At 49.6% G+C, this 12,591-nt stretch overlaps 4 protein-coding genes across 4 annotated transcripts; 2 read left to right on the top strand and 2 right to left on the bottom strand.

Annotated features, from left to right (window-relative positions):
- Positions 1–131: 131 nt before the first annotated feature.
- On the bottom strand, positions 132–3,312 carry T069G_10961 (nuclear condensing complex subunit; the record flags this gene model as incomplete). The annotated part of the gene is made up of 3 exons (XM_056178171.1): positions 132–631; positions 690–2,261; positions 2,307–3,312. The coding sequence occupies 3 exons, from the start codon at positions 3,310–3,312 to the stop codon at positions 132–134; spliced, it is 3,078 nt and encodes a 1,025-aa protein (XP_056024461.1).
- Positions 3,313–3,631: 319 nt separating this feature from the next.
- T069G_10960 (RNA recognition motif domain-containing protein) lies at positions 3,632–5,887 on the top strand (the record flags this gene model as incomplete). The annotated part of the gene is made up of 1 exon (XM_056178170.1): positions 3,632–5,887. The coding sequence occupies one exon, from the start codon at positions 3,632–3,634 to the stop codon at positions 5,885–5,887; it is 2,256 nt and encodes a 751-aa protein (XP_056024460.1).
- Positions 5,888–6,160: 273 nt separating this feature from the next.
- Positions 6,161–7,381, bottom strand: T069G_10959 (uncharacterized protein; the record flags this gene model as incomplete). The annotated part of the gene is made up of 1 exon (XM_056178169.1): positions 6,161–7,381. The coding sequence occupies one exon, from the start codon at positions 7,379–7,381 to the stop codon at positions 6,161–6,163; it is 1,221 nt and encodes a 406-aa protein (XP_056024459.1).
- A 957-nt stretch (positions 7,382–8,338) lies between these two features.
- On the top strand, positions 8,339–10,610 carry T069G_10958 (magnesium transporter NIPA domain-containing protein; the record flags this gene model as incomplete). Its single annotated transcript, XM_056178168.1, has 4 exons — positions 8,339–9,281; positions 9,337–9,994; positions 10,058–10,170; positions 10,234–10,610. The coding sequence occupies 4 exons, from the start codon at positions 8,339–8,341 to the stop codon at positions 10,608–10,610; spliced, it is 2,091 nt and encodes a 696-aa protein (XP_056024458.1).
- Between the last annotated feature and the right edge of the window lie 1,981 nt (positions 10,611–12,591).

Below are 12,591 nucleotides of genomic sequence, written 5' to 3'. Positions count from 1 at the left end.
CATTATTTCAAGTCATAAAGCTACGTAGCCAATTCCCCCTAATTGTATCGTATCCCCAGAGTCACACCCATCTAAACCAATTTGCTTATATACCTATATTTCATGACACATTAAACATCCGCGATGCTGCCTTACACATCCTCCATCTTGGTATCTTCATCAGACAACAAATCCTCCACAAGCTCATCCCTGCTCGAATTCTCCGGCACGACAGTGCCCTCGTCGCTATTCCCATCGCTGTCATCCTCGATCTTAATCCTTTTGTTGCCATTGACATTGTCGTTGTCGTTGTCATTGTCATTGTCATTGTCATTGTCATTGTCATTGTCGTTATCGTTGTCCTCCTCCACATTCGACGCGACGGACTTTTCGCGCGATTGTCGATCTACGGCGACTGATACGCTGCGGCTGGTACGACTATGCGCTGGGCGCTGTTCATCCAAACTATTGACAATCTTGCCAAGGCTGACGTGGATCTTGTACAGCGCGTTGCGGCCGGTGGTATCAGTGACGAGGCCCTCTTCAACAGCTTCAGAAATAGTCTCGTAGGTTTCTCGGAGCTTCTCTTCAGTAGAGTTGGGTGATACGTAGAGTTTTCCAAGAAGGCCAGCAACCAGCTTCTTTTCGGCTTCTATCAAGTTTGTTAGCCAAGGTTCTTTGAATATCGATGTGTAGAGAGTCAAACTTACTGCTAATGCTTGCACGAAGCCTTTCTAGAATATCACAGGCAAAGTCAAGATGCACATCACCATTGACACCCTTCTTCTCCCCGTCAAGAAGAATTTCTGGGCTGTAGCATTTCCGCGGGTCGGTCCAGTCCGCCAAACAAGCACCAATAGTCGTCATGCTAACCATGTCCTCCTCAACATCGACATCGTCATCCTCCAGACCCTCACGCAGGTTGAGCAAAGAATGCAACGCCACCAGGGAAACCTTTCTCATGAGATTCTGATTCTCTAAACGAGAGAAGCAGAATACTGGCAAGAAGTAGTTGAGGGCTTGTCGAACTGTCTGGTTGGTAGAGGACGCGGGATCAAAGTAGGCAATCACTAGGGACTTGAGCAGCTCTTCGCAAACCTCTTCGTCGGAAATGACGCGGCCCAGGAGCAGTTTGGATGCTGCTATAGTAGCTGCGGCTTGCACCTCGGAGGACCTGCCACCGCCTTTGACTGCCTTGACGTATACCTTGATCACAGCTGGAGTCGAGTCAAGCAGCTGAGATCCATGGACGTTCAAGATGTCCGTCAAGATATGTAGGGCAGTGATCTGCAAGGCTGTGTGTCCCTTGGTGAAGAAGTGGATAAAGAGCCCCAGGTTTTCTTCGGCCAACGAGCGGTCCAGAAGGGCACACAGTCCCAGGCAGAGAAGTCCTCTTTCGCGAACGGGTGCCTCGTGGCTTCGTACGGCTGGAACTACCAGGTTATTCAACATGGACACCAAGTCTGTATTGTCCTTAAGGTTTCCAGTGACGTGTGTAAGCATGCATTGAACAATGTGAAGACATTTCAAGTTGATGATAATCTCCCTCACTGCCTTTTCTTGAGCTTCCTCCTCAGTCAGCTCAGTTTCCTTTTTGGAATCAGGGGCGGGAGTGTTTTCCCGGCTCCTAAGGTCTGATTTGGCAGAGACGAAGCTGTCATCGTCTTCTCCAGGGACATCCTCATCCACAATTGTATCGTGCACATCGGCAACGGCTTCGAGGACAATACTGCAGAACTCTCGCTCTCCAGCAGCATCCGGAGCGCAAATGTACCGAAGAGCTTCCATGGTAAGTTTTGTTACCTCATCTGGGAGTTCTGGGATGGCTAGGGACTGGCGAAGCAGTGTAAACATTTTCCTTCGGCCGACCTCGTCAGAGTAATCAAGAGTCAATGCTATGTGGAGCATCTGTTCGATGATGAATTCCTGCTCAACGGTATCCTCTTCATCGTCTTCCTCCTCAAGGTTTGCCACTCTTTTGATGGCATCCACCAGGACCTTCAAATAGCGCTCCAGGAAGAAAGCCAGCTTGGTGACTTCTGGGAGCTTCTCCTCTACCAGGGCCTCGTATCGACCATTGCCTTCGCTACGGCAGAAATCATTGAAACTTCTGGCCATAAAGACAGACTCGGCAGACAGAGTCTCCCAGAACCTGTCGTCCAAGACCACAGCCTCGCGATAATCTGGACGACCTTCCCAAAAGCCGTTCATTGCTTCAAGGGCCACTCCATTCTCAACTCCCGAGTTGATGACGTCGATTCGCTCCAAAAGTTCCAACAAACCTTCAAAGTTTGGTGGAGCCTCCTCTGTTGGCGGTACGCCAGCACAGTCTGCAATCCAGCGCTCCCGGAAAAGTCTTCCTGCCGCCTTCCGTACGTTGTCATCTCGATCACGAAGACCCCATCGGAGGAGTTTTTCTCTCATTGATAGCGACAAATGACGGAAGTCTCCCAGAGCTGGCAGAAGACGAGAGTAGACTGCCCTTCGAGTGGCGGCGTCCTGATCTCTTGCACGCTCGAGCAGGTATGGGAGCGTGGCGGGTAGGATCGGGAGGTTCACAAGAAGTGATCGTCGGACGTCGGCGCTTGAATCGTTTTGTAAGACGTCTAGGAGTTTATCCAAGAGGCCGGTAGACGGGTTGTCGCTGTCGTCTGATTTGCCGTCGTCTTCGGGTTGGTTTCCCGCCAGTCGACCAAGGCCCAGCACCGCCTGAACGCGGACCATGGCCTCCTTGTCTCGAATTCGTTTCAACAGGTTGTTGCGGAGATTTTGGAACAAATCGTCGTCGATGGCTTCAAGAGAGTTGATGATGTGAGAGACAAGCTGTGTTGATCTAAACCGCACGTACTTGTCCTTGGCCTGCATCAAGGACTGCGCAGTTCGGAGGACCTCTGAAGAAAGCCGTGTGCTTGGGGTTTCGGGCATCAAGCTCGTGTCGACATCGGCCTCATCCAAAAGTTCGTTATCCTTATCCGAAGCATGCCGCAGGAAAAGCCCAATGAATCGGATCAACTTCTCGCCAACACTCTCCGCCTTCTTCATCGGCATGATGCGCAGCACGCATCGAATGAACTCGTGGTTGAACGCCTTCTCGTCGAATTGATCCTCCGATGGGTTCTTCGTACTGACGGGCTCGTAGCAGCATGATTCCTGGATCTTTCGAAGGTTGACCGCCAGCTTTCGATGCGTGGCCGTGGTTCTTTGCGCATCGCGAAAGATGGCGCAAACTTGATTTCGAAGCGCACTGGCTGGTGTTTCGGTAATTTCTACAGGGGCCTCGGTCTTTTTGGCCCTGGCCGGTCTCCCTAGACGCGCGCCTGATCTTGTCGGCATTTTTTGTTGTTGAGATCCTGCGTGAGCCGCAAGATGCCGTGAATCTGCAAAAGTTGTATGTTGGATCGTGTGTTGTTTAGCCAGCGCGTCTTCCAGGTACAGCGATCAACAATTCTCCCGTTTTGGCATAACGTGGTGTTGGTACCCCGCCATCCACATCTGGGCTAGCGCCAACGTCGAAACAAGTCAATCGATAAGATAACAATGCTGATAGCTGAAGCTCCAGATTTTTTTTTTCTTAGCAGAGATACTTTGTCCCAGACTTTGTTTTCATCACGGCCAAAGTATTGTTGCAATTGTTTTCGCAGCAACAAACACCATGGCGCCCCCTACGAATGATCGCAAGCGCAGAAGGTCAGACGGTGAAACCTCTGCTGCCACAAAAACTCAGGACCCAGACGGTGGAATTTCGCGAACTCCCAAGAAAGCAAAGACTGACGATCGACGATCCATCTTTGTCCGGTCATTGCCCCCCAACGTTACGAACGAGAGCCTTGCAGACTTCTTCTCGCAATATTTTCCTGTCAAGCATGCTACTGTAGTTATTGATCAGAAAACGAAGGAGTCAAGAGGGTTTGGCTTTGTTTCGTTTGCCGATGCCGACGACGCCAAAGACGCCAAGGAGGCATTGGACAAGAAAGAGTGGGATGGCCGACGCATTCGAATCGAAGTCGCGGAACCTAGACAAAGAAAAGACGATCCGGATTCAGAAGATGCAGGCAAGAAGCAGGGCAAAGGTAGAGAAGCGTACCAGCCACCACCCACCAAGTTGATTATTCGAAATCTGCCTTGGAGCATCAAGACATCTGAACAGCTTTCAAAGCTATTCATCAGCTATGGCAAAGTCAAATTTGCCGATCTGCCACAAAACAAGGGAAAATTGAAGGGTTTCGGTTTCGTCACACTCAGGGGACGCCCGAACGCAGAAAAGGCTCTTGAAGCTGTCAACGGCAAAGTCATTGACGGTCGAACCTTGGCCGTCGACTGGGCTGTTGATAAGCAGACCTGGGACAAGCAACAAACTACAGACGGCGACAATAAGGAGGCCAAGGAGGCCGAAGATGAAGATGATAAACCAACTGCCAAGGATAAGGGAGTTGGTGCTGATGGCGAAGTCAAGAACCGTGATGACCAATTACAATCAGATCTTGCAAACTTTATGAAAAACTACATGGGAAACATGGAAGACGAAGAGGACGAAGACGAAGAGCAAGATGACGAGGATGAGGATGAAGATGACGAAGACATGAAGCTGTTGGACGAGGAGGAGGATGAGGAGGAAAAGGAAGCCGAGAAGCCAAAGCGTGAGCTGATGACGGACAATTCCGCCACCGTTTTTGTCCGAAATCTGCCGTTTACGGCTACAGATGAGCAGCTGAAATCTTTCTTTGGCCACTTCGGCAGTGTTCGATATGCCAGAGTTGTCATGGATAAGGCCACCGAAAGGCCGGCCGGCACAGGCTTTGTTTGCTTCGTTGATGCTGCCGACGCAAAGACTTGCTTAATCGGTGCTCCTCGCCGCACACAACCGACCGCGGGAGGTGTCAAGCACTCTATTCTTCAAGATGAAAACGCCGATCCTACTGGTAAATACACGCTCGATGGCCGAGTCTTGCAAGTGGCCCAAGCCGTGGGCAAGAATGAGGCCGCCAACTTGGCAGAGAACTCTCTCGCCGCGCGAAGGCAAAAGGACAAGCGCCGATTGTACCTCCTATCAGAAGGCCAGCTCGGCGCGGGCTCTCCTCTGCGCGGCCTCTTGAGCGACGCTGAAGTTCGGATGAGACAGGCTAGTGCGGCGCAGCGCAAGAAGCTTGTGGAGAAGAACCCCATGTTGCACATCAGCATGACCCGTCTTGCTCTTAGAAACATTCCCAACGATATTGGTGCCAAGGACTTGAAAGAGCTGGCTAGAAAAGCTGTCGTCGGCTTTGCCAAGGATGTCAAGGAAGGACGCCGACAGCCGCTTTCCAAGGAGGAAAATGCTAGAGATGGCAAGGATGCCAAGGACAAGGAGAAGGACCGCAAGCTCAAGCGCAAGGGTATTGTCAAGCAAGCCAAGATTGTGTTTGAGGACAACAAGGGATCCAAGGTGTCTGAGGCCAGTGGAGCTGGCAAGAGCCGTGGCTACGGTTTCATTGAGTACACGTCTCACCGTTGGGCTTTGATGGGATTGAGATACTTGAACGGTCTCGAGCTGGACGGAAACAATGGCAGGAAGCAGCGCTTGATTGTTGAGTTTGCCATTGAGAACGCACAGGTCGTCAAGCGACGACAAGACGCCGAGAACGCCTCTAGGGCGCCCAAGACAAAGGACAATGACGCCGCTGATGCCTCTGAGGATGAGAAAGAAGAAGAGGAAGAAGAGGCCCCTGCGTCAAAGAAGAAGCAAAAGGGCAAGAAGAACAAGGGAAACATGAACAAGGGCCCCAAGGTGAAGAAGCCCGCCAAGGAAGACGACGGGGAGAAAGAACAAGAAAAGAAGCCGGTAGACGGAAAAGAGGCGATTCAGCAGAAGCTCATTGCGCGAAAGAGGCTGATGCGCAAGAAGAAGGCGGGATCAAGGGGAAAAGCGTAATTGTTGGGTGTCTATTTATAATATCCAATGGCATGATTCATTTCTTTGTTGTACATGGTTATTCTGTTTTCACGAGCTATAAGTTTTTCTGTTCTCACGGGCTATAACGGATTTGAAGATTTCTTTTTTAGACGGTAGTGGGTTCAAAAAATGTCAATTTGGCTGAGGCTATGTGCTTTTTGTTCAAGAATGGTGATTCCGCCCAAGTGAAAATATACTACGAATTTTGAGCTGAGAAGATGTGAAAAAAAAGGAAAACGTAAAGCAGGGCCATTATTTCCAAAACCATCCCGACTTCTTGTCCTGCGTCTGCGGTTCTTCTGCATCTGTGTCTGCTCGCTCGATGGCATTGGTATCATTATTTCTCCCCGCCTCATTTTTCTGCGTCTGATCCGCCGGACGCATAGTAAAGTGTGTTTCCGTTCCAATTTCATTACCATTCTTATCGTATGTCTTCTTCGTCACCGTTGTAGTCAAGTAGCCGAAGCTGTTGACCTTTTCTTCTCTTGTTACAACCTCTTTATTTCCGTTATCATATACCTTTTCTTCACTCGTACTGGATGATGGAGAGGATGAGTTATCCGTGGACACAGGTTTGTTGTCCGTGATGCTCTTGACGAAAGTGTCCCACGTCTTGTGGCCCTCTGCAAAGGTCGAGCCAAGAGAGGAGAAGAGGTCATCAAAGTGATCGGGGAAACGCTTCTGGTGGTCACCATGGTCGTCTTGGTGTGACTTATTACGGCCATGGAAACTATCATCTAGCTGCTTGAATGTTTGGCGCACTTCATCAAAGAAGCTGGTGCCGTTGGTCTGGTTCTGGCCATTAGATTGCTCACTTGCAGCAACACTGTTCCATACTTCAGCTGCCTTCCGATCGAGTTCTTCGTGAAGCTTAGACCAGTCATTCCAATTTGAGTTGGGGAATTCAGATTCGGCATCGTCTCCCCATATTCCAAAATGTCGAGGTTGGAAGTACAGCTCTTCACGAGTGGGTCGTCTAAGCAAACCTTGAGATTCTAGCCTTCGAAGCCAGAACCAAGTAGGCTCGCCATTGGAAAACATTTGCCGCAGCAGCAGCCTCTGCTTATACCTAGACTTGATATCAGGCAGAGGCTGTCCCTGAGAAACGGCGAGCAAATCCTCAAAAGCATCCTCGAATGTGAAGACGGACGAGTCGCATTGCGGTGGCAGGTCATTCGGGACGGGCTGTCTGAGGTGGCGCAAATTGGCTGGCGAATAAGCCCATGATGCGACTGAGACGGTGTCTAGAGCCGGTGGGCGAGACTCTAAGCTGTCCATTGTGACCGTAGCAAGGGGCGCTGGCTGGTTAGAGCTGTCAGAAATAGGCGTATCCGGTGATTTGGAGGTTGACAGATCAGATTGAGCGTCTGCTGGCAATTGTGGCTGGTGGGGTTGGAGGAGGGAGTGAAAGGCCAAGTCCACGTGCTGCTTGAATCGAACAAAGACGTCTAGAGGATCGCCGTCGCGGGGCATTCCGAGGACATTGACGATGTTTGTCTGTGAGGGATGAGGATGAGATAAGGATTGAGACAGACAAAGGTAAGGGAGATGAAGAAGAAGTTGAGTGATGGTGATAAGAAGATGATACAGTGTCTTATCGAGACACAGCGAGAAGTCTCATGACCTGAGGAGCTAGCCCCAGCTTTTGGATTTTGGCATATGATGTAACGGGAGTGTCCGTCATTGTAAGTACCTGACAGCACTAAATTGCGTGCATATGTACGCACTCAAGACGTGGCTGGTACGGCTGTGGCGGTGCAGCTGCGTGTGCTTGGAAGACTCGTCTACGGGTACTTGATCAATGTCACCGCCCTGCGTAGAATGTAACCTTTCGGCGGCTTCCAAGGTGTTATTGAAAGCACATTTAAACACTCTTTGTAACAATCAAGCTTAATATGAAAGAGGCAGGAAGATTAACTATAAATAAACTAATAATTAAGCATAGACAGATATAAATAACTATGTTGTCAATTTACATCAATCAACAGCTCTCTTCTTTATGCTGTCTTTTGTTCTACTACTGTCTCAGTTACTTTTGCACCGTTCAGAAATTTTGTCTTCAGTGATGACATAGCGTGGGGGTACGTACCTCCCGTCATCTGCATCTGCAGGCGGAAATTCGGCGCCAAGCCCGCGACAGCAATAATGATGCGTGACTGTTGGACCGCATTTTTGAACTGCTTCATTCATGTCCAGCTCAGCCTCTGCATCAGCCTTGGTTAAAAAGATCATGATCCTCGTCCCTTCCGACTGTCGCTGCTCTTCGCCCCGATGATACCTTGTCAGGCAATCTGCCGCGGCTTCTGGCGAGTGTAGTTTCGCTTTCGCGTTTCTCCACCAATCTCCGATCCTACCGTCATTTGCTTCTTCGTCCCCCCCCCCTTTGCCGCCTTGCTTCGTCCTCAGACACATTCTCACTTGGCGGCGACGATGGGACCAGATTTCACAGAGTCGACTCTGCCGACGTGGACGAGCGTATTCACAGCACCGACAGCGACAAGCACAAGCAGCCTGGGAGCCGGAGACAGCCCGGGGCGAGACGACGACGAAGATGCCCTGCAGCGGTGGTCGTCCCTGATTGGCATCATCACGGCCATTGTCGGCAACGTGCTGATTGCACTTGCTCTCAACGTCCAGAGATATGCGCACACACGGCTGCACAAGGAGCGCAAAAGGCTAAAACAAGAGGCTCGGGCAGCCTTGAAGCGAGCGCATAGCAGTAGTAGCAATGGGAGCACGCAGGTCGGCGTCTACGGCACCATCATCAGCGACGATACAGGAGATCATTACCAAAATGGCCGTTCAAGTACAAACGGAAACGGCCACGAGAGAGGGCTGTACGATGACCCCTCGGACGACGAGCACGATTTCGCCGAAGACGAGCCCCTGATGGCCTCGTTTCAGTCCAGCGCAACGACGGCGAGCTCCGATACCAATACCAAATCAGACAAAAAGCCATCCTCAAACTATCTAAAATCGCCATACTGGTGGCTCGGCCAGATCTTGATAACGTTGGGAGAAGCAGGCAATTTCCTAGCGTATGGCTTTGCGCCGGCCTCCATCGTCTCGCCTCTCGGAGTCGTTGCGCTGGTGTCCAACTGCATCATTGCACCCGCCATGTTTCACGAAAAGTTTAGAGTTCGCGATTTTTGGGGCGTTGTCATTGCTGTTTCTGGCGTTGTCACCGTCGTATTGAGTGCGAATCAGGAGGAGACGAAACTGAATCCCCACGACGTCTGGGGAGCAATTACCACGATGGAATTCGAAATCTACCTTGGCGTTACGACGTTTCTCATCATCGTGCTCATGTGGGCTAGCAGAATATATGGAAAACGCACTATCCTGATTGACCTCGGCCTTGTCGGCCTCTTTGGTGAGTTGTTCATGCTGCCACTTACATGGATCTCATACTAACTCGGACCTTGCAGGTGGATATACGGCCTTGGCCACCAAAGGTGTATCATCGATGCTCTCCACCAGCTTTGTTGGGGCTTTCACAACGCCTGTAACATATGCCCTCATATTTATCCTACTATCGACTGCCATTATGCAGATTCGCTATGTCAACAAGGCTCTATCTCGCTTCGACTCGACTCAAGTCATCCCCATTCAGTTCGTCATGTTCACACTGTGTGTCATCATCGGCAGCGCAGTGTTGTATCGCGATTTCGAAAAGACGAACAAGAAGCAGGCCGCCAAGTTTGTCGGTGGCTGTCTTCTCACATTCTTTGGCGTCTTTCTCATTACTAGTGGAAGAGACCACAGAGATGATGACGAGGACATGCTCTCCGAGACTGACGGCATCGAAGAAACTATTGGGCTGATGCAGCACGACGGTACCGCCTCATCTTCTGCGCTTCCACAACCTCAGCATGATCAGCGGCGCCTCAGCATGCCGACTCCTAAAACACCCTCTCGCCGATCTAGTAGAATGTCGCGAGTGAGTTTCGCCGACAGAGTCAAGTCCGATTCGCCTCATGGCGCCCTTGAACCTCCATCAACGCATTATTTCGAATCAGCACACTCTCCAGCGCATCTCAGCGGCGACGAAGCACATGTTCTTGTAAATAACCCATGGCAAGGCCTGTGGGTAAGCCCAGATCCCCCTCGAGGCACCCGCACCGTATCAGCGGAATCCGTCCTCACAAGGTCTGGATTGGGTTCAACGCCTGTACAACCACATCCTCTCTCATCTTTCAAGGAGCCTCAGGTGACTCCATCACATTCCACCGATCGACCCGTAACACCTCGGGCGGCACATAGTTCCAAATCGGCCAACCACCGATCACGACCATTTATTTCTCCCTCACCTTTTTCTTCCACAGTCACCACAGCAGTCAAGGATGTCATACTTCGGGAAAACGACAGCCCAGAGGCGACTGCATCATCTCTACGACGCATACGATCCAGCATTCGAGCGAGTCTATTCTTCAATAGCGATGACGAGGATGCCCTCATACCCGAGCGCATCGCGGAAGAGCCCATCATTCCTTACTCAGACGACAATCTACCCCAAGCACTAGGCCATGAAGATGCTGGGCCGAGCACAGACGCGAAAATCTCAAGGGGGAGAGCACGGAGTCTGAGCGACACAATTGGAGAGTTTTTCCGGCCTAAAAAGCAGAAGAAGGCCGAGGCGGCCGAAGAAGACGAACATTTATTAGATGGCGACGACGAGCAGCAATCAAGTCGCAGTCCATAATTTTAATAGTTAAAACATCAACTCTCTTGGGGGGGCGGGTTTACAGTCTTTACATATTAATATTCAACGCGCATTTCACTACTCATATCTTGGTTTCGAAGATAGTTGTTCAAAATATTTTTTTTCCCGGCGGCAGAACGTTGCATCCATAGTGACGGCGTTATTTTTGGCATCACGAAGGAGGGGGGCCAGGGAGAAAAGCGGCTCGTATGAATGAATGAATGAATGAGGCGGGGGAAGGCATTAGTCAGTCGGATCTGTTTTTGCTTGTGTTTTGTTTTTGTTTTGTTTGCATTTTGCGGCATTTCTTATTGTTTGATGATAGTAAAATGAATATATGGCTGTGTTGGTTAGGCGAGATGAGTTGAGATGGGGTCAGCCCCTTTTGGTCTCCTTTTTCTATTTGTGTGATGGGATGCCGTTGATAAAGTCTTGGTTAATATTATGTTTGGCTCTTATTGTCAATTATCCAAGAGCCCCAATTAGGACTCGCCAATTCTTCAGATGAGTATATCTCTTTAACATGCATTCATGCATTGCTTGGTGATAATGCTAGGATGTAGGGCGTTGAAGATTGCACGGTAGAGCAAAATGGGAAGATTGGCGTCAAATATAAGTCAATGAAATGGAAATCAAGATTCCAACTATCTAAGTTCTTTGTGAGCTCTCCGCGTCCCACTAGGGCCAAGTACCGTCCACATCCAATCGGAATAATTCTCAACGATGTCCTCATGTGCGGATTCTTCTGATGTGTCTTTGATCCCACCAATACTATCTATCTCACACATTATCTCATCATCTGGTTTATCTGAACCCTCTATCCTGTACATCGTCTTATCACCTGGTTCACTCATGTCGCAGTACATGATATGCCAGTCGTCACCTAGCTCACGTAGATATGTAAATGCCTCTGTATCGGGCACACAAGGCATGTTTCCCATGATTGATGTGTGTGAGGGAGATATTTGTTTGACTAGTTCGCTGTGGGAAAACTGGAGGATTGAAAGGTATCTTCCGTGGTGATGGAATGTAACGCAGTTACGTTCAATACATACGGTCCCGCTTCGGTATTGTGGAGGAATCCATACGAACCTTTTCCCATTGAAACGGATCCAAGTCTGCTCTGAATCTAACTCGTAGGATTTTGCTTTTCTGAAACGTATCATGCTGCTGATTTCGCTTGTGAGCTCGGGGTCCGCTCTCGTTCGCAATGCAAGTCGGATACCCGCCAGTTGATCTATTCTTCTCGACTCGTGTGATAGATCAAGAACTAGGTGGCCTTTCTCAGTGTAGTTCACCTCGCGTATATAGAATGAGTCCAGCGTCAGACTGTATTTATCTTTTTCCTCAATCTCTTTGTTCAGTAACTTCCAAATCTCTGGGCTAAGATTTGAAGATTGAAAACAATTATGTAAATCGTAATACAAATCGCGCCAGCTCAAGTCTATTGATTGAATGACTGATTCTGAGGCAATCTCCCAGATTTCGGCCCTGATTGCGAAGTCTTCATCCGAGTATAAGATAGCTAGCCGCTTGTTATCCGGCGAAAAACAAAGATGGGTGAATGCGAACGCTTCGCTTCTCCTTTCCAAACACATAAGTTTTTTTCCTGAGCCTGCATCCCAGATTTGAACTTCCAAGGGATAGTAGCCATCATCGTAGGAGACTGTGGTAGCTAAACGTTTACTGTCTAATGAAAATATGCACTTAATATGCGAGAACATGATATCCGGGGTGTCTTCCCATGCCAAACTAGTTCTTGCCGGCTCAGGGGTGTTTTCCCATGTCAAGATAGTTCTTGCAGGCTCAGAGGAAATATCCCCTAGCATGAAACCGTCGTCGAAGATACAAACCAGTATGTTTGAATCAGGAGAGAAAAGGAGCTGCGGAGGGTAGCCATCGACGCACTTTGGTGTTCTCAGGAACTTAGTCGAGTTTGTTGAGCTAATATCCCTTACTTCTATAATTGGATTGTTTGTGA

This window comes from Trichoderma breve (genome assembly GCF_028502605.1).
Source record: "Trichoderma breve strain T069 chromosome 7 map unlocalized scaffold00007, whole genome shotgun sequence".
NCBI classification, from domain to species: Eukaryota; Fungi; Ascomycota; class Sordariomycetes; order Hypocreales; family Hypocreaceae; genus Trichoderma; species Trichoderma breve.
Note: the sequence above shows the minus strand (reverse complement) of the source record. Positions and strands in the feature narration are given on the sequence as shown.